Source organism: Salmo salar, chromosome ssa13 (assembly GCF_905237065.1).
Source record: "Salmo salar chromosome ssa13, Ssal_v3.1, whole genome shotgun sequence".
In the NCBI taxonomy this organism is placed as follows: domain Eukaryota; kingdom Metazoa; phylum Chordata; class Actinopteri; order Salmoniformes; family Salmonidae; genus Salmo; species Salmo salar.
In genome coordinates, this window is record NC_059454.1 from 108,256,570 (window position 1) to 108,278,025 (window position 21,456).

At 42.8% G+C, this 21,456-nt stretch overlaps 1 protein-coding gene across 17 annotated transcripts in view; it reads left to right on the forward strand.

Moving 5' to 3' along the window:
* LOC106568540 (transcription factor 4) overlaps window positions 1-21,456 on the forward strand; it is a 428,072-nt gene that overhangs the window by 352,787 nt on the left and 53,829 nt on the right. For 16 of the 17 annotated variants that reach the window (XM_045692640.1, XM_045692649.1, XM_045692645.1 and 13 more), the window contains 4 exons: window positions 8,565-8,635; window positions 8,762-8,840; window positions 21,014-21,093; window positions 21,185-21,388. In XM_045692640.1, coding sequence (XP_045548596.1) covers window positions 8,565-8,635; window positions 8,762-8,840; window positions 21,014-21,093; window positions 21,185-21,388 — 434 coding nt within the window. The remainder of the gene's footprint in view (window positions 1-8,564; window positions 8,636-8,761; window positions 8,841-21,013; window positions 21,094-21,184; window positions 21,389-21,456) is intronic. The other variant, XM_045692638.1, reaches the window with a different exon arrangement.

Genomic DNA, 21,456 nt, shown 5'->3' on the forward strand with positions numbered 1-21,456 from the left:
CTGTGTTTTTCCTCTATACCACCACAGACAGCCCAGCATGTGGTCCTCCTCTCAGTGATGGCTGGAGTGTCACTGTGTTTTTCCTCTATACCACCACAGACAGCCCAGCATGTGGTCCTCCTCTCAGTGATGGCTGGAGTGTCTCTGTGTTTTTCCTCTATACCACCACAGACAGCCCAGCATGTGGCCCTCCTCTCAGTGATGGCTGGAGTGTCTCTGTGTTTTTCCTCTATACCACCACAGACAGCCCAGCATGTGGCCCTCCTCTCAGTGATGGCTGGAGTGTCTCTGTGTTTTTCCTCTATACCACCACAGACAGCCCAGCATGTGGCCCTCCTCTCAGTGATGGCTGGAGTGTCTCTGTGTTTTTCCTCTATACCACCACAGACAGCCCAGCATGTGGCCCTCCTCTCAGTGATGGCTGGAGTGTCTCTGTGTTTTTCCTCTATACCACCACAGACAGCCCAGCATGTGGCCCCCCCTCTCAGTGATGGCTGGAGTGTCTCTGTGTTTTTCCTCTATACCACCACAGACAGCCCAGCATGTGGCCCTCCTCTCAGTGATGGCTGGAGTGTCACTGTGTTTTTCCTCTATACCACCACAGACAGCCCAGCATGTGGCCCTCCTCTCAGTGATGGCTGGAGTGTCTCTGTGTTTTTCCTCTATACCACCACAGACAGCCCAGCATGTGGCCCTCCTCTCAGTGATGGCTGGAGTGTCTCTGTGTTTTTCCTCTATACCACCACAGACAGCCCAGCATGTGGTCCTCCTCTCAGTGATGGCTGGAGTGTCCCTGTGTTTTTCCTCTATACCACCACAGACAGCCCAGCATGTGGCCCTCCTCTCAGTGATGGCTGGAGTGTCTCTGTGTTTTTCCTCTATACCACCACAGACAGCCCAGCATGTGGCCCTCCTCTCAGTGATGGCTGGAGTGTCACTGTGTTTTTCCTCTATACCACCACAGACAGCCCAGCATGTGGTCCTCCTCTCAGTGATGGCTGGAGTGTCTCTGTGTTTTTCCTCTATACCACCACAGACAGCCCAGCATGTGGCCCTCCTCTCAGTGATGGCTGGAGTGTCTCTGTGTTTTTCCTCTATACCACCACAGACAGCCCAGCATGTGGCCCTCCTCTCAGTGATGGCTGGAGTGTCTCTGTGTTTTTCCTCTATACCACCACAGACAGCCCAGCATGTGGCCCTCCTCTCAGTGATGGCTGGAGTGTCTCTGTGTTTTTCCTCTATACCACCACAGACAGCCCAGCATGTGGCCCTCCTCTCAGTGATGGCTGGAGTGTCTCTGTGTTTTTCCTCTATACCACCACAGACAGCCCAGCATGTGGCCCCCCTCTCAGTGATGGCTGGAGTGTCACTGTGTTTTTCCTCTATACCACCACAGACAGCCCAGCATGTGGCCCTCCTCTCAGTGATGGCTGGAGTGTCTCTGTGTTTTTCCTCTATACCACCACAGACAGCCCAGCATGTGGCCCTCCTCTCAGTGATGGCTGGAGTGTCTCTGTGTTTTTCCTCTATACCACCACAGACAGCCCAGCATGTGGCCCTCCTCTCAGTGATGGCTGGAGTGTCTCTGTGTTTTTCCTCTATACCACCACAGACAGCCCAGCATGTGGCCCTCCTCTCAGTGATGGCTGGAGTGTCTCTGTGTTTTTCCTCTATACCACCACAGACAGCCCAGCATGTGGCCCTCCTCTCAGTGATGGCTGGAGTGTCACTGTGTTTTTCCTCTATACCACCACAGACAGCCCAGCATGTGGTCCTCCTCTCAGTGATGGCTGGAGTGTCTCTGTGTTTTTCCTCTATACCACCACAGACAGCCCAGCATGTGGTCCTCCTCTCAGTGATGGCTGGAGTGTCTCTGTGTTTTTCCTCTATACCACCACAGACAGCCCAGCATGTGGCCCTCCTCTCAGTGATGGCTGGAGTGTCTCTGTGTTTTTCCTCTATACCACCACAGACAGCCCAGCATGTGGCCCTCCTCTCAGTGATGGCTGGAGTGTCTCTGTGTTTTTCCTCTATACCACCACAGACAGCCCAGCATGTGGCCCTCCTCTCAGTGATGGCTGGAGTGTCTCTGTGTTTTTCCTCTATACCACCACAGACAGCCCAGCATGTGGCCCTCCTCTCAGTGATGGCTGGAGTGTCTCTGTGTTTTTCCTCTATACCACCACAGACAGCCCAGCATGTGGCCCTCCTCTCAGTGATGGCTGGAGTGTCTCTGTGTTTTTCCTCTATACCACCACAGACAGCCCAGCATGTGGTCCTCCTCTCAGTGATGGCTGGAGTGTCTCTGTGTTTTTCCTCTATACCACCACAGACAGCCCAGCATGTGGCCCTCCTCTCAGTGATGGCTGGAGTGTCTCTGTGTTTTTCCTCTATACCACCACAGACAGCCCAGCATGTGGTCCTCCTCTCAGTGATGGCTGGAGTGTCTCTGTGTTTTTCCTCTATACCACCACAGACAGCCCAGCATGTGGCCCTCCTCTCTTTCAATCCCACTGAACAAATAGTAGAACAATCAGAAACAGATTGGATGCTTGTTCTCCAACATTCCACAATGATTCTCTCTTTCCTTCTCTCTCTCTATCGATCTCGATCATTCTTTCTCGATCATTCTTTCTCTGAGATCTCTCTCTAGCTCTCTCTCTCTGTCCCTCTCTCTAGCTCTCAGTTCAATTTCAATTTAAGGGGATTTATTGGCATGGGAAACATATGTTTACATTGTCAAGCAAATGAAATAGATAATAAAGCCCCTTCTTTCTCTACCTCTCTATAGCTCTCTCTCAAGCTTTCTCTCTCTCTACTTCTCTCTACCTCTCTCTAGCTCTCTCTAGCTCTCTCTACCCCTCTCTCTCTCTCTCTAGCTCTCTCTCTACTTCTCTCTCTAGCTCTCTCTCTACTTCTCTCTCTAGCTTTCTCTCTACCTCTCTCTCTCTCTACCTCTCTCTCTCTACCTCTCTCTCTACCTGTCTCTCTAGCTCTCTCGCTTTATCTCTCTCCTCTCTCTTCTCAATTCAATTCAATGGCTTTATTGGCATGGGAAACATATTAACATTGCATAAGCAAGTGATATAAACAATCACAAATTAACAGATCTCTCTCTAGCCCTCTCTCTACCCCTCTCTCTGAGATCTCTCTCTAGCTCTCAGTTCAATTTCAATTTAAGGAGATTTATTGGCCTGGGAAACATATGTTTACATTGTCAAAGCAAGTGAAATAGATAATAAAGCCCCTTCTCTCTCTCTCTCCCTCTACCTCTCTAAACATATATTAACATTGCCAAAGCAAGTGATAAACAATCACAAATTAACAGTTAACATAAAACACACAAAAGTTTTAAAATGTGAAAGACTTGAAATGTTAAATTATTAACTGTGTACAAAAACCTTGCGATCCGTTAAAATAGATCCTGAAATATATCCTGAAGGAAGATGGATTCGATTGGACATACTACTTGATGATAAACAATGATGGCTCATCAATCTATATGGACCGAATAATGACAATCCAAACTTCTTAGAAAACATTTATAATAATCGAATTAGTCTCCAAGATACAAATAACTATATTATAATGGTAGGGTACTACAATACGGTTTTAAGTACAGCAATGGACCTTAAAGGCAATCACACTACCAACTGTCACCCTCTGGCACTCAAAGATGACAAATATTATGGACATGTTGGAATTTACAGATATTTTGAGGCTTAAAAACCCGCATCTTGTAAGATATACTTGGAGTCTTAATCAAGCTAGTCAGATTTATTATTTTCTGTTATCCTTTTCTATGGTGTCAAGAGTGAGAAAAGTATTTGACCGAGGATGGAATGCGATCAGACCATCACCCTATAGCCCTCCATGTAACTATGACAGAATTTTCCACGATGACGGAGATATTGAAAATTTAAACCAGGGTTTATTGACTGACACTATTTTCTTATCAAAAACGAAGGAATTCATAACATACTTTTTGTTGTTCAGGTTCAGCGGACCGACTTATCGTATGGTATACCTTTAAAGTGGGCCTTTAGAGGCCATTCAATTCAATTATTGTTCCCAAAAACTAAAACCGTACCGTTCAACAGAGAAAAGACTTGAGCAGAAATATAAAATCTAACATTACACATCAATGGTGTAGATAGATGGTGTAGATAAATGGTGTAGATAAATGGTGTAGACAGATGGTGTAGATAGAAGCACTGAGTAATCTAGACACAAAACAAAAAGAGTTTAAGGAATTTATTCAGGAAAGATCGGGTTTCATTTATCAAAAAAACTGAGCAAATTATATGGAGGATGGTGAAAAAAGCACCATGTTTTTCCTGAATCTTCAATATAGAAACGTGAACAAAAATAATCTACAAAATAGACAAACGATGGGGAAATCCGTATCTCACCAACAGAGAAGGTGTCACAGGTGTAGCCTTGTTGAATAGACCAAATCGCAGCCGGGATATGAATGCTCATCTTTTAATTACTTTAGAATAAAGCATACACGGGAAACCAATAAACAACTAGACAGTTTCACAGGCTATGTACTTACATACAGCAGTGCATAATAAAAAATAACTACCCACAAGTGACAAACAAAACACACACCTACTTATAGGACTCCCAATCAGAGGCAACTAGAAACACCTGCCTCCAATTGAGAGTCCAGCACCCAACCTACACATAGAAAAACTAACCTAGAACATACCCATAGAAATACAAACATAAACCAGTGACCAACAAACCCCGTAATACATAAATCAACTACCCTCTGCCACGTCCTGACCAAACTACAATAACAAAATATCCTCTATACTGGTCAGGACGTGACAGAAGGAAGTAAAATATTTTAAATAAATCTTATCTTGTCAAATTCCTCCAACCTCGTTTGACGACAAGTTTTTGTGATATCCTTCTCCCCCAAAAAATCATGTTAAACTATATGTGGCACAAAAAAAATATATTGTTAAGGCCTAATTGCGCAGGAAAAACTATGGTTGGCATTTTATTGTTTTCAGATGGGTAAACCCCTGGTGTCGATGGCATTCCAATAGAGATACTGTATATTAAACGTTTTATGAACTACTGAAAGATCCATTACTGTATTGTTTTAATTAATCATATATATAAATGGAAAACTGTCGGACACACAAAAAGAGGGACTGATCTCTCTCTTACTGAAGCAGGAGACAGAGGGGCAATACAAAGACCCAGTCTCTTAGAAAATTTGAGGCCCCTCACCCTTCAATGTTGTGACATAAAAATATTGTCAAAATGTATTGCTCATATAAAAAAAGTCCCTACCAGACATTATTCATCACGATCAAACGGGATTCTTAAAAGGAACATATATTGAAGAAAACATTAGACAGGAAATAATGGAAAAGCAGAAAAGACAGAACAAATAATACAACAAATATTGTGGTTAAAAAACAACATTATTTTTAAATACAATTTTTCAAAAAGGTATAATCTTTGTAAATTATTTCATAAATAGGACTGGTAGAGTTATGTCACACATGCAGCTAATAAAAATATATGGAAATGTCTGCTCTTCCCAAATAACAATAATACCGCAAAAATTGAAGAGGGAAGTGGAAGGGGGGAAGTAAGGAACTTGTCTGTCGGGGGCCCGACATACATACATACATATATATATATGTATGTATGTATGTATGTATGTATGTATGTATGTATGTATATTTACAAAAAATATATATGGGGATTGGAAATGATGCAGACAATTACATTGATGGAAGTACAATTTATCTGCAGTATTAAAGCTGATCTACCGCCTAAGAAAAAATAAATAAATACAAATAAATCATGGAAAACTATGAGAATGCAGGGAAACCAGGTATAATCTTTATAGAATATTTTGAGAAAGCATTTGATACAGTACGTCAAGAATCTGTTTATAAGTGCCTGGATTGTTTTCAACTTTGGAAAATGGCTCATAAGATGGGTAAAAGTCATGTACAAAAATCCTTTATGTAAAATAATAAATAACTGTTACTTCTCTGAGAACTTTAAATTGTCAAGAAGCATAAAACAAGGTTGCCCTTTGTCACCATACCTGTTTATTAAAAATCAGATCTAATGATAAAATGAATGGGCAAAAAAATGTATGGCTTAGGGACAAAAGTATCAATGTACCGCCTATGATTTAAAATTGTCTCTTGAGTCTTCAACCTTGAAGGGCTTCATTGAGGACCTGGATAATTTCTCCAGTTTCTCTGGACTAAAACCCAACTATGGTAACGGATTGGGACTCTAAAAGATACAAACCTTAAATTGCCATGTCGTCTCCCGATTAAATGGGTGGATGGTGAAGTCAATCTGCTTATTGTACATATCCAGGAAAAGTTGAGCGATCTTGTTGTTGTTGTTGTATTTGTTGTTGTTCGAAGACAAATAGACAGAATCTTGAATCCGTGGAGAGGGAAACAACTATCCATTTATGGGAAGATTACCCTGATAAATTCTCTGCACAATTGACATATTTATTCATATGTCTAAAATGAGTTTGGAGGGTTAAAACTATTAAATATTAAGGCATTTTAGATACAACTATTCAAATGTTACATTTTCAGTGGATCCCTGTTTAAAGTATCCTCCTTTTTTAAATGAAGTCATACAGAGTTACATTTTACATTTTAGTCATTTAGCAGACGCTCTTATCCAGAGCGACTTACAGTAGTGAATACATACATTTCATTTTCATTTCATGCAATAATTTTTTTTTGTACTGGCCCCCCGTGGGAATCGAACCCACAACCCTGGCGAACCCACAACCCACTGGCGAACCCACAACCCTGGCGTTGCAAACACCATGCTCTACCAACTGAGCCACAGGGAAGGCTACAATTTAAATTTTCATCATTTTTATTTAACCGTTATTTAACTAGGCAAGTCAGTTAAGAACACATTCTTATTTACAATGACAGCCTACCAGGGAACAGCGGGTTAACTGCCTTGTTCAGGGGCAGAATGACAGAAGTTTACCTTGCCAGCTCGGGGATTCAATCCAGCAACCTTTCGGTTACTGGCCCAACGCTCTAACCACTAGGTCACTAATAACTAGGTCACTAACCACTAGGTCACTAACCACTAGGTCACTAACCACTAGGTCACTAATCACTAGGTCACTAACCACTAGGTCACTAACCACTAGGTCACTAACCACTAGGTCACTAACCACTAGGTCACTAATCACTAGGCTACCTGCCACCCCATCATCCAGAAAAGGAAGATCTAATAGATTATATTATATGGCTAAACTGATAGGTCTTACAAAAAGGGTATAATATTTTAAAAGGATATTGTAAACAAGAACGGTAAAATGATGTCACACAAGCAAATAACAGCAATGCATGTTAGGGTGGCAGGTAGCCTAGTTTTTAAGAGCGTTGGGGAAGTAACCAAAAATCTGCTGGTTTGAATCCCAGAGTCGACTAGGTGAAACATCTATTGATGTGCCCTTGAGCAAGACACTTAACCCTAATTTCCCCTGTAAGTCACTCTGGATAAAAACGTTTGCTAAATTATGTAAATAATGAAAAAAATATATAAAAACTTAGGGAGCCAAATAAAATCACCCGCGGTCCAAATTCAGCCTGCTGACCGTCAGTTGGAGAACCCTGGAATAGACCGTCACGCTTGGTCCGTGTGTGTAAAACTTCATCACGGTTCCTATAGTATTTAATTTGTGAGTGTACATGGGATCACATACAAATGGTAAGGAAGGTTTTGAAATTATTATGTTTTAGTCAAATATTATATCTGTTTTGGGCTTCTTGCTGGTCAATTTGCAGTCTACAAATGATTTGTAATTATGTTCTGGGCCCCCTGACCATCCTCTCAAGAAAAAATTAGCCCGCGGCTAAATCTAGTTGATCCCTAGTCTAGTTGATCCCTAATCTAGTTGGTCCCTAGTCTATGCTGTGTGTATTAAACACAGAGAGGAGAGGAGAGGAGAGGAGAGGAGAGGAGAGGAGAGGAGAGGAGAGGAGAGAGAGAGAGAGAGAGAGAGAGAGAGAGAGAGAGAGAGAGAGAGAGAGAGAGAGAGAGAGCGAGAGAGAGAGAGAGAGGCTTGTGTTAGCGTGTGTCGCTTAAACAGTGAAAGAACTGGTAAAAATGTGATTGGGCAATTAATGTGAGAGTGGTGTAGGCGGTTCTCAGAGCTCTGCTCTGTTCACTTCCTGCCCTGGACGCTCGGTTGTCCCTACACACACACACACACACACACACACACACACACACCACGCTTGGCTTGAGGATGTGACAGCTGGAGCTGGGGGTGGACAGGGTGTGGGTAAGAGCCTTCAGGGGAAAGAGGGATGGATGAATGAATAGAGAGATGAATGGATGGAGGGATTATGGGATGGAGGAGGGAGGGGGGGGAATTATTGGAATGAATAACATCCTTACTTACGGAATTCCACTTATTTTCCCGTCGTGTGTGTGTGTGTGTGTGTGTGTGTGTGTGTGTGTGTGTGTGTGTGTGTGTGTGTGTGTGTGTGTGTGTGTGTGTGTGTGTGTGTGTGTGTGTGTGACAGCTAACCGGGCGCAGAGCGGGGCACCGACCAGCTCTCAGACGGGAGACGCCCTAGGGAAGGCTCTCGCTTCGGTGAGGAGAAAACACACACCTCAACCTAAACCCCTAGGCCAAAATGTACACACACACACACACACACAGGCATGCATGCACACACACGTGTTGACTGACTGTCTGTGATTGAATTGTTTGTTTCAGATCTACTCTCCAGACCACACAAACAATAGCTTCTCGTCCAACCCGTCGACCCCTGTTGGGTCTCCCCCATCACTCACAGGTAAATCTTCATAATACCTTAATAATGTACAAGATTTCCCCTCCCACAAGCCTCCTCTGTGTGATGACTAGGTTAAGCCATGATTCATTGGTTGAATTTATATGACAATTAGACAATTAAAATACAACCACACACCAATGGCACGAGCGTAACAGAAGCCTAGGACTTATTTCTCTGTTTCCTCTGAGTTGAGGAAGAGGAAGTGAGAACTCTGACTCCTCTAAGGTGAGGAAGAGGAAGTGAGAACTCTGACTCCTCTAACTAAGGTGAGGAAGAGGAGGTGAGAACTCTGACTCCTCTAAGGTGAGGAAGAGGAAGTGAGAACTCTGACTCCTCTAACTAAGGTGAGGAAGAGGAAGTGAGAACTCTGACTCCTCTAAGGTGAGGAAGAGGAAGTGAGAACTCTGACTCCTCTAACTAAGGTGAGGAAGAGGAAGTGAGAACTCTGACTCCTCTAACTAAGGTGAGGAAGAGGAAGTGAGTAGTCTGACTCCTCTAACTAAGGTGAGGAAGAGGAAGTGAGAACTCTGACTCCTCTAACTAAGGTGAGGAAGAGGAAGTGAGAACTCTGACTCCTCTAACTAAGGTGAGGAAGAGGAAGTGAGAACTCTGACTCCTCTAACTAAGGTGAGGAAGAGGAAGTGAGAACTCTGACTCCTCTAACTAAGGTGAGGAAGAGGAAGTGAGTACTCTGACTCCTCTAACTAAGGTGAGGAAGAGGAAGTGAGAACTCTGACTCCTCTAACTAAGGTGAGGAAGAGGAAGTGAGTACTCTGACTCCTCTAACTAAGGTGAGGAAGAGGAAGTGAGTACTCTGACTCCTCTAACTAAGGTGAGGAAGAGGAAGTGAGAACTCTGACTCCTCTAACTAAGGTGAGGAAGAGGAAGTGAGAACTCTGACTCCTCTAACTAAGGTGAGGAAGAGGAAGTGAGAACTCTGACTCCTCTAACTAAGGTGAGGAAGAGGAAGTGAGAACTCTGACTCCTCTAACTAAGGTGAGGAAGAGGAAGTGAGAACTCTGACTCCTCTAACTAAGGTGAGGAAGAGGAAGTGAGAACTCTGACTCCTCTAACTAAGGTGAGGAAGAGGAAGTGAGAACTCTGACTCCTCTAACTAGGTGAGGAAGAGGAAGTGAGAACTCTGACTCCCTCTAAGGTGAGGAAGAGGAAGTGAGAACTCTGACTCCTCTAATGGTGAGGAAGAGGAAGTGAGAACTCTGACTCCTCTAACAAGGTGAGGAAGAGGAAGTGAGTACTCTGACTCCTCTAACTAAGGTGAGGAAGAGGAAGAGGAAGTGAGAACTCTGACTCCTCTAACTAGGTGAGGAAGAGGAAGTGAGTACTCTGACTCCTCTAAGGTGAGGAAGAGGAAGTGAGAACTCTGACTCCTCTAACTAAGGTGAGGAAGAGGAAGTGAGAACTCTGACTCCTCTAACTAAGGTGAGGAAGAGGAAGAGGAAGTGAGAACTCTGACTCCTCTAAGGTGAGGAAGAGGAAGTGAGAACTCTGACTCCTCTAAGGTGAGGAAGAGGAGGTGAGAACTCTGACTCCTCTAACTAAGGTGAGGAAGAGGAAGTGAGAACTCTGACTCCTCTAAGGTGAGGAAGAGGAAGTGAGAACTCTGACTCCTCTAACTAAGGTGAGGAAGAGGAAGAGGAAGTGAGAACTCTGACTCCTCTAAGGTGAGGAAGAGGAAGTGAGAACTCTGACTCCTCTAACTAAGGTGAGGAAGAGGAAGTGAGTACTCTGTCTCCTCTAACTAAGGTGAGGAAGAGGAAGAGGAAGTGAGAACTCTGTCTCCTCTAACTAAGGTGAGGAAGAGGAAGTGAGAACTCTGTCTCCTCTAACTAAGGTGAGGAAGAGGAAGTGAGTACTCTGTCTCCTCTAACTAAGGTGAGGAAGAGGAAGTGAGAACTCTGACTCCTCTAACTAAGGTGAGGAAGAGGAGGTGAGTGCTCTGTCTCCTCTAAGGTGAGGATGAGGAAGTGAGAACTCTGACTCCTCTAACTAAGGTGAGGAAGAGGAAGTGAGAACTCTGACTCCTCTAAGGTGAGGAAGAGGAAGTGAGAACTCTGACTCCTCTAAGGTGAGGAAGAGGAAGTGAGAACTCTGACTCCTCTAAGGTGATGAAGAGGAGGTGAGAACTCTGACTCCTCTAACTAAGGTGAGGAAGAGGAAGAGGAAGTGAGAACTCTGACTCCTCTAAGGTGAGGAAGAGGAAGTGAGAACTCTGACTCCTCTAACTAAGGTGAGGAAGAGGAAGAGGAAGTGAGAACTCTGACTCCTCTAAGGTGAGGAAGAGGAAGTGAGAACTCTGACTCCTCTAACTAAGGTGAGGAAGAGGAAGTGAGAACTCTGACTCCTCTAACTAAGGTGAGGAAGAGGAAGTGAGAACTCTGACTCCTCTAACTAAGGTGAGGATGAGGAAGTGAGAACTCTGACTCCTCTAACTAAGGTGAGGAAGAGGAAGTGAGAACTCTGACTCCTCTAAGGTGAGGAAGAGGAAGTGAGAACTCTGACTCCTCTAAGGTGAGGAAGAGGAAGTGAGAACTCTGACTCCTCTAAGGTGAGGAAGAGGAAGTGAGTACTCTGACTCCTCTAACTAAGGTGAGGAAGAGGAAGAGGAAGTGAGAACTCTGACTCCTCTAAGGTGAGGAAGAGGAAGTGAGTACTCTGACTCCTCTAAGGTGAGGAAGAGGAAGTGAGAACTCTCTCTCCTCTAACTAAGGTGAGGAAGAGGAGGTGAGAACTCTGACTCCTCTAACTAAGGTGAGGAAGAGGAAGAGGAAGTGAGAACTCTGACTCCTCTAAGGTGAGGAAGAGGAAGTGAGAACTCTGACTCCTCTAAGGTGAGGAAGAGGAGGTGAGAACTCTGACTCCTCTAACTAAGGTGAGGAAGAGGAAGTGAGAACTCTGACTCCTCTAAGGTGAGGAAGAGGAAGTGAGAACTCTGACTCCTCTAACTAAGGTGAGGAAGAGGAAGAGGAAGTGAGAACTCTGACTCCTCTAAGGTGAGGAAGAGGAAGTGAGAACTCTGACTCCTCTAACTAAGGTGAGGAAGAGGAAGTGAGAACTCTGTCTCCTCTAAAGGTGAGGAAGAGGAAGAGGAAGTGAGAACTCTGACTCCTCTAACTAAGGTGAGGAAGAGGAAGTGAGAACTCTGTCTCCTCTAACTAAGGTGAGGAAGAGGAAGTGAGTACTCTGTCTCCTCTAACTAAGGTGAGGAAGAGGAAGTGAGAACTCTGACTCCTCTAACTAAGGTGAGGAAGAGGAGGTGAGTGCTCTGTCTCCTCTAAGGTGAGGATGAGGAAGTGAGAACTCTGACTCCTCTAACTAAGGTGAGGAAGAGGAAGTGAGAACTCTGACTCCTCTAAGGTGAGGAAGAGGAAGTGAGAACTCTGACTCCTCTAAGGTGAGGAAGAGGAAGTGAGAACTCTGACTCCTCTAAGGTGATGAAGAGGAGGTGAGAACTCTGACTCCTCTAACTAAGGTGAGGAAGAGGAAGAGGAAGTGAGAACTCTGACTCCTCTAAGGTGAGGAAGAGGAAGTGAGAACTCTGACTCCTCTAACTAAGGTGAGGAAGAGGAAGAGGAAGTGAGAACTCTGACTCCTCTAAGGTGAGGAAGAGGAAGTGAGAACTCTGACTCCTCTAACTAAGGTGAGGAAGAGGAAGAGGAAGTGAGAACTCTGTCTCCTCTAACTAAGGTGAGGAAGAGGAAGTGAGAACTCTGTCTCCTCTAACTAAGGTGAGGAAGAGGAAGTGAGAACTCTGACTCCTCTAACTAAGGTGAGGAAGAGGAAGTGAGTGCCTTCCCTAGGTGAGGTGAAAACTCTGACTCCTCTAACTTATGTGAGGAAGAGGAAGTGAGAACTCTGACTCCTCTAAGGTGAGGAAGAGGAAGTGAGAACTCTGACTCCTCTAAGGTGAGGAAGAGGAAGTGAGTACTCTGACTCCTCTAAGGTGAGGAAGAGGAAGTGAGAACTCTGACTCCTCTAAGGTGAGGAAGAGGAAGTGAGTACTCTGTCTCCTCTAACTAAGGTGAGGAAGAGGAAGTGAGAACTCTGACTCCTCTAACTAAGGTGAGGAAGAGGAAGTGAGTACTCTGACTCCTCTAACTAAGGTGAGGAAGAGGAAGTGAGAACTCTGACTCCTCTAAGGTGAGGAAGAGGAAGTGAGTACTCTGACTCCTCTAACTAAGGTGAGGAAGAGGAAGTGAGAACTCTGACTCCTCTAAGGTGAGGAAGAGGAAGTGAGTACTCTGACTCCTCTAACTAAGGTGAGGAAGAGGAAGTGAGAACTCTGACTCCTCTAAGGTGAGGAAGAGGAAGTGAGTACTCTGTCTCCTCTAACTAAGGTGAGGAAGAGGAAGTGAGTGAGAGACAGCAACACAATTAGACCCAACCAACTCATGAGAAAACAAAAAGATAATTACTTGACACATTGGAAAGAATTAACAAAAAAACAGAGCAAACCAGAATGCTATTTGGCCCTAAACAGATGAAGGAAAGCTTTGACTATATACAGACTCAGTGAGAATAGCCTTGCTATTGAGAAAGGCCGCCGTAGGCAGACCTGGCTCTCAAGAGAAGACAGGCTATGTGCAACACTGCCCACAAAATGAGGTGGAAACTGAGCTGCACTTCCTAACTTCCTGCCCAATGTATGACCATATTACACAGACCCACAAAGAATTCGAAAAGAAACCCGACTTTGATAAACTCCCATATCTACTGGGTGAAATACCACAGTGTTTCATCACAGCAGGAAGATTTGTGACCTGTTGCCACAAGAAAAGGTCAACCAGTGAAGAACAAACACCATTATAAATACAACCCATATTTATGTTTATTTATTTTCCCTGTTGTACATCATTACAACACTGTATATAGACATAATATGACAGGTAAAATGTCTTTATTCTTTTGAAACTTGTAATGTTTACTGTTAATTTTTATTGTTTATTTCACTTTTGTATATTATCTACTTCACTTGCTTTGGCAATGTTAACATATGTTTCCCATGCTAATAAAGCACCTTGAATTGAATTGAGAGAGAGAGAGAGAGAGAGATACCCCTCTCAGACAGAGAGAGAGAGAGAATACCCCTCTCAGACAGAGAGACAGAGAGAGAGAGAGAGAGAGAGAGAGAGAGATACCGCTCAGACAGAGAGCAGAGAAAGAGCGAGAGAGAGAGATACCCCTCTCAGGCAGAGAAAGAGAGAGAGAGAGATACCCTTCAGACAGAGAGAGAGAGAGAGAGAGAGAGAGAGATACCCCTCTCAGACAGAGAGCAGAGAAAGAGAGAGAGAGAGAGATACCCCTCTCAGGCAGAGAAAGAGAGAAAGAGATACCCCTCTCAGGCAGTTAGAGAGAGAGATACCCCTCTCAGACAGAGAGCAGAGTGAGAGATAACAAGAGAGAGGGCACAGCTGCTGGCACTTGTACAGACCCGGCCTACAGTAGGCTTCTCGATGCCATGATGCTATCATGCTAGCTACTGCTGCTGTTAGTTGTTATTGAGCCGTGATGCTATCATGCTAGCTACTGCTGCTGTTAGTTGTGATTGAGCCGTGATGCTATCATGCTAGCTACTGCTGCTGTTAGTTGTGATTGAGCCGTGATGCTATCATGCTAGCTACTGCTGCTGTTAGTTGTGATTGAGCCGTGATGCTATCATGCTAGCTACTGCTGCTGTTAGTTGTGATTGAGCCGTGATGCTATCATGCTAGCTACTGCTGCTGTTAGTTGTGATTGAGCCGTGATGCTATCATGCTAGCTACTGCTGCTGTTAGTTGTTATTGAGCCGTGATGCTATCATGCTAGCTACAGCTGCTGTTAGTTGTTATTGAGCCGTGATGCTATCATGCTAGCTACTGCTGCTGTTAGTTGTGATTGAGCCGTGATGCTATCATGCTAGCTACAGCTGCTGTTAGTTGTTATTGAGCCGTGATGCTATCATGCTAGCTACTGCTGCTGTTAGTTGTGATTGAGCCGTGATGCTATCATGCTAGCTACTGCTGCTGTTAGTTGTGATTGAGCCGTGATGCTATCATGCTAGCTACTGCTGCTGTTAGTTGTGATTGAGCCGTGATGCTATCATGCTAGCTAATTAACACTCCTCCCTCCCTCTAGTTATAACACACTTCAAACTTCTCCTCCTTTTTTCCCCTCCTGTCCCTTTTTTTTAATTTTTTTTTTTTGCCAATTACTGTTCTACCAGACTAACGATGCAAATTCTACCGTGCTCCTTAAAGTGAGAAATTAGTTTCTCATAATCACTGTGTTAGATTCTGCGCTAATTGTCGTTGCTACACAACGTTTGATTTTTCATATGTATTGACTGATAGACTTAATTACAAACGCACTTCAGCAATCATGCATGAGTGCGTGCGCGCGTGCGTGCGTGTGTGCGTGCGTGCGTGCGTGTGATCCAGCGGTGTTAAAGTTACTACCAGGAAATACCTGGCTAACATAAAATAATTGGACGTGTGATCAGGAAAAAATATATTTTTGGTATGTCAGATAGCTCTGGTAATTCTCACGTAGGAACTTCATTGGGAGGAAGGATGTTTACCATGCATTTTACATTTGTATCACAAAACCATTTTTTTTCCTCTCTCATGATTTAAGTGGCCATTTTAAGCCCTTTTAATATCTCTACATGCCTCATTTTAGACCCTGTGATCCATGAACTGTAAATGATACAGACAACATCTTGGTGTCGTTATACACTGAGTGTACAAAACATTAGGAACACTTCCCTAATATTGATTTGCACCCCCCTTTTGCACTCAGAACAGCTTCAATTCGTCGGGGCATGGACTTTCTTTACAAGGTGTCGAAAGCGTTCCACAGGGATGCTGGCCCATGTTGACTCCAATGCTTCCCACAGTTGTGTCAAGTTGGCTGGATGTCCTTTGGGTGGTGGACCATTCTTGATACACACGGGGAAACTGTTGAGTATGAAAATCCCAGCAGCGTTGCAGTTCTTGACACACTCAAACCGGTGCGCCTGGCACCTACTACCATACCCTGTTCAAGGGCACTTAAATATTTTGTCTTGCCCGTTCACCTTCTGAATGGCACACACACACAATCCATGTCTCCATTGTCTCAAGGCTTAAAAATCCTTCTTTAACCCGTCAAGAGTGTGCAAAGCTGTCATCAAGGCAAAGGGTGGCTTCTTTGATAAATATAAAATATATTTTGATTTGTTCAACACTTTTTTGGTTACTGATTCCATATGTGTTATTTCATAGTTTTGTTTTATGTCTTCACTATTATTCTACAATGTAGAAAATAAAAAGAAAAACCCTTGAATGAGTAGGCGTGTCCAAACTTTTGGACTGTTACTATATATGTTTTATGTTGAATGAACATTGTTGTATTTTACCTTTATTTAACAAGTCAGTTAAGAACAAGTTCTTATTTTCAATGACGGCCTAGAAACAGTGGGTTAACTGCCTTGTTCAGGGGCAGAACGACAGATTTGTACCTTGTCAGCTCAGGGATTTGATCTTGCAACCTTTCGGTTACTAGTCCAACGCCACTAGGCTACCCTGCCGCGTTGTTGTTGAATTTCATCATGTAGACCTACTCCATATGCAGAGAACACATATAATATATAATATATATATATATATATATATATATAGATAAAACACAACATATAATGACACCAAGATGGTGTCTGTGTCATGTAGAGTTGACTGATACTAAAGGAAAGGGAAGGGGGGGGTACCTAGTCAGTTGTACAACTGAATTGTGTTCTTCCACATTTAATCCAACCCAAGGTAATAGGATGTATAGTTCTGTATAGGCAACAAAAATAAAAACACTTCTTTGTGATCCCCCCCCCCTAAAATAATATGTGTTACAAATGTAAAAAGCATGAAGTTCCTCTGTAAGAATTGTCTGAACAATCTCAGATATCAACAACAACAACAATATTTTCTGCTCCCACTGACGTGGAATCGCCCGATTGGTGTTTACCATCGTGTCAAAGTTATTAGAACAACAAGGCTGGTTAAAACAGACAAACACGTTAATTTATTTATTTTTTACTTAAATTAACAGGGAATTTATTTTTTACGAATTAAATACATGTTAAATAAGGAATGTAATACTTTGTTGTCGTCTAGTACTACATCGTGTCATAATTGGCTAATTACCATATGTAAATTAAGCTTGATAATATAATAAAACAGGTTGCATGTATAAATGTGTATTATAACTACAAGATAATAAGGTCTAATCAACATGATGAGAGGATCTGGTGGACGTGGAGAGGAGGAGGAGAGGAGGACGTCTTTGATTCGCTGATACGCTACTGTCACACACGTACAGTACACGCCCACACACAGCTTTTTAATTGGTCCGTGTAATTCAGCCTGGCCTGAACAGGTTTTGAGTCTTTAGCAAGAGGAGGGTGTATCGGTGGAGATGGTGGTAACACACGCACACACACACACACACACACACACACACACACACACACCACACAAGAGAGGGTGATTAGCATCACACAGCTCTCAGCCTATCAAAGGCTTTTGTTCCCTACCTGCTCCCAGGCACCCAGCGATGCCCACAATATCCTCTACATCAGGAATACGGTTTCACACACACACACACACACACACACACACACACACACACACACACACACACACACACACACACACACATACACACCTCCCCACCCTCCACCAGATAAGGATCAAGGGGTTCTGTATAGACCAGGGATAACCAGACAAAAGTAGCGTGAGAATATAATAGCCTGTTTATTGTCCGGGCCCTAAATGCAGGCGGACCGGGAAACAGACCTAAACACTAAACACAAAAAGGCCCCCGACGCAATCCATGATTAGCATACGATCACAAGTAGCTCATTGTATCACAGCCATATTCTTATAGCCAGGGTTTAATGACAGGGGCTATATATCATTATGAATCTGTAGTGTTCTGCATACCTTGTTGACTATCAACAGTTTACACTTTATTATATAGCTCTGTTATTACTCTGCCACAGTCCGAGTCACAGACTGTTCACTCTGGGCATGAGGTATCAGAGCATCGGGTCTCGAGACAGCTTCTAACACCAGGCCATCAGACTGCTGAACAGCTAACCCTAGCTGTTAGACCTGCCTTCTAACACCAGGCCATCAGACTGCTGAACAGCTAACCCTAGCTGTTAGACCTGCCCTCTAACACCAGGCCATCAGAGTGCTGAACAGCTAACCCTAGCTGTTAGACCTGCCCTCTAACACCAGGCCATCAGACTGCTGAACAGCTAACCCTAGCTGTTAGACCTGCCCTCTAACACCAGGCCATCAGACTGCTGAACAGCTAACCCTAGCTGTTAGACCTGCCTTCTAACACCAGGCCATCAGACTGCTGAACAGCTAACCCTAGCTGTTAGACCTGCCTTCTAACACCAGGCCATCAGACTGCTGAACAGCTAACCCTAGCTGTTAGACCTGCACCTCAGAGACTATTTGTTCTGTCTCCACATATCCAGCCCTTACACACAAAGCCCACAAGCCCCCACACAAACACAACCACCCGTAAACACACACACACATACATACTCAAACACTCTCTCACACACACACACACACACACACACACACACACACACACACACACACACACACACACACACACACACAGTCAACGCTGCTGTTCTATTATAATATTGATTCAACTGCTCGGCCAAGACGTTCTCCATTTTATATTGGTACCAGTCATACTTATCATTTTGTCATTATCTATTCTGTATATCCTATTGGTCATTATCTATTCTGTATATCCTATTGGTCATTATCTATTCTGTATATCCTATTGGTCATTATCTATTCTGTATATCCTATTGGTCATTATCTATTCTGTATATCCTATTGGTCATTATCTATTCTGTATATCCTATTGGTCATTATCTATTCTGTATATCCTATTGGTCATTATCTATTCTGTATATTCTATTGGTCATTATCTATTCTGTATATCCTATTGGTCATTATCTATTCTGTATATCCTATTGGTCATTATCTATTCTGTATATCCTATTGGTCATTATCTATTCTGTATATCCTATTGGTCATTATCTATTCTGTATATCCTATTGGTCATTATCTATTCTGTATATCCTATTGGTCATTATCTATTCTGTATATCCTATTGGTCATTATCTATTCTGTATATCCTATTGGTCATTATCTATTCTGTATATCCTATTGGTCATTATCTATTCTGTATATTCTATTGGTCATTATCTATTCTGTATATCCCATTGGTCATTATCTATTCTGTGTATCATTTTGTGTACATATCAGGATATTACTATGCATTCTCCCTCTTCTATTACTTGTTATTTTAGATTTGACTCTTTATTATAGATGCAGATTATTTTACTGTAATGTTGAGGGAGAAGATTATTTTACTGTAATGTTGAGGGAGCTGATTATTTTACTGTAATGTTGAGGGAGCAGATTATTTTACTGTAATGTTGAAGGAGCTGATTATTTTACTGTAATGTTGAGGGAGATTATTATTTTACTGTAATGTTGAGGGAGAAAATTATTTTACTGTAATGTTGAGGGAGATGTTTATTTTACTGTAATGTTGAAGGAGCTGATTATTTTACTGTAATGTTGAGGGAGATGATTATTTTACTGTAATGTTGAGGGAGATGATTATTTTACTGTAATGTTGAGGGAGCTGATTATTTTACTGTAATGTTGAAGGAGCTGATTATTTTACTGTAATGTTGAGGGAGATGATTATTTTACTGTAATGTTGAAGGAGCTGATTATTTTACTGTAATGTTGAGGGAGATGATTATTTTACTGTAATGTTGAGGGAGATGATTATTTTACTGTAATGTTGAAGGAGCTGATTATTTTACTGTAATGTTGAGGGAGCAGATTATTTTACTGTAATGTTGAGGGAGCAGATTATTTTACTGTAATGTTGAGGGAGATGATTATTTTACTGTAATGTTGAGGGATGATTATTTTACGGTAATGTTGAGGGAGCAGCTTATTTTACTGTAATGTTGAGGGAGAAGATTATTTTACTGTAATGTTGAGGGAGATGATTATTTTACTGTAATGTTGAGGGAGATTATTATTTTACTGTAATGTTGAGGGAGCAGATTATTTTACTGTAATGTTGAGGGAGATGTTTATTTTACTGTAATGTTGAGGGAGATGTTTATTTTACTGTAATGTTGAGGGAGATTATTATTTTACTGTAATGTTGAGGGAGCAGATTATTTTACTGTAATGTTGAGGGAGATGTTTATTTTACTGTAATGTTGAGGGAGATGATTATTTTACTGTAATGTTGAGGGAGATGATTATTTTACTGTAATGTTGAGGCTACTAGCACGCAATCGTTTAGCTGCACCTTTTATACCTGCTGTAAACTGTGTACGTGACAAATAAAATTAGATTAGAATATTTATTTTTTTGACCAGCTGTAGTGTTGAGGAACATTCACGTAATACTCAAATGTTCAGCTAACTTACATTTTAACGTTCGGCTAACTAGAATTTTGACGTTCGGCTAACTAGAATTTTGATGTTCGGCTAACTAGAATTTTGACGTTCGGCTAACTAGAATTTTAACGTTCGGCTAACTAGAATTTTGATGTTCGGCTAACTAGAATTTTAACGTTCGGCTAACTAGAATTTTGATGTTCAGCTAACTAGAATTTTAACGTTCGGCTAACTAGAATTTTAACGTTCGGCTAACTGGAATTTTGATATTCGGCTAACTAGAATTTTAACATTCGGCTAACTAGAATTTTAACATTCGGCTAACTAGAATTTTAACGTTCGGCTAACTAGAATTTTGATGTTCGGCTAACTAGAATTTTGATGTTCGGCTAACTAGAATTTTAACATTCGGCTAACTAGAATTTTGATGTTCAGCTAACTTACATTTTAATGTTCAGCTAACTAGAATTTTGATGTTCAGCTAACTTACATTTTATTATGTTCGGCTAACTAGAATTTTGATGTTCAGCTAACTTGGTTACAACTGGATTGTGCTGGATGTGCAGTAGACACCCTGTGTTCATATGGTCATGGTTTAATATCTAGAATTAAGTGTCCATGTCCTTGTCACTGTGCTCACTCTGTCATCTCCTTGTCTCCTTGTCTCCTCTCCTAGCTGCCAGTTCTGCTGTATGGTCCAGGAACGGAGGACACGGTCCCTCCTCCCCCAACTATGAGGCACCACTCCACTCTCTGGTAAGACTTCATAACACATTCATAAGCATTTTACGTCAACAACATGACCCCTGAACTCTAACCCTTAACCTTCCTCTCCCCCCAACCGCAGCAGAGTCGTATAGAGGACCGTCTAGAGCGTCTGGACGATGCCATCCACGTGCTGCGGAGTCACGCGGTCGGCCCCTCCACGGGCATGCCCGGCGGGCACCAAGACATGCACAGTCTCATCGGGGCAGCACACAACGGGGCCATGGGAGGACTGAGTTCTGGGTACGGCACGGGACTACTCTCTGCCAACCGCCACTCGATCATGGTAGGAACCGTCCTCCAATCACCTCATCAGAGACACACTGCAGTATAATTAAACGGATGATCTTCATT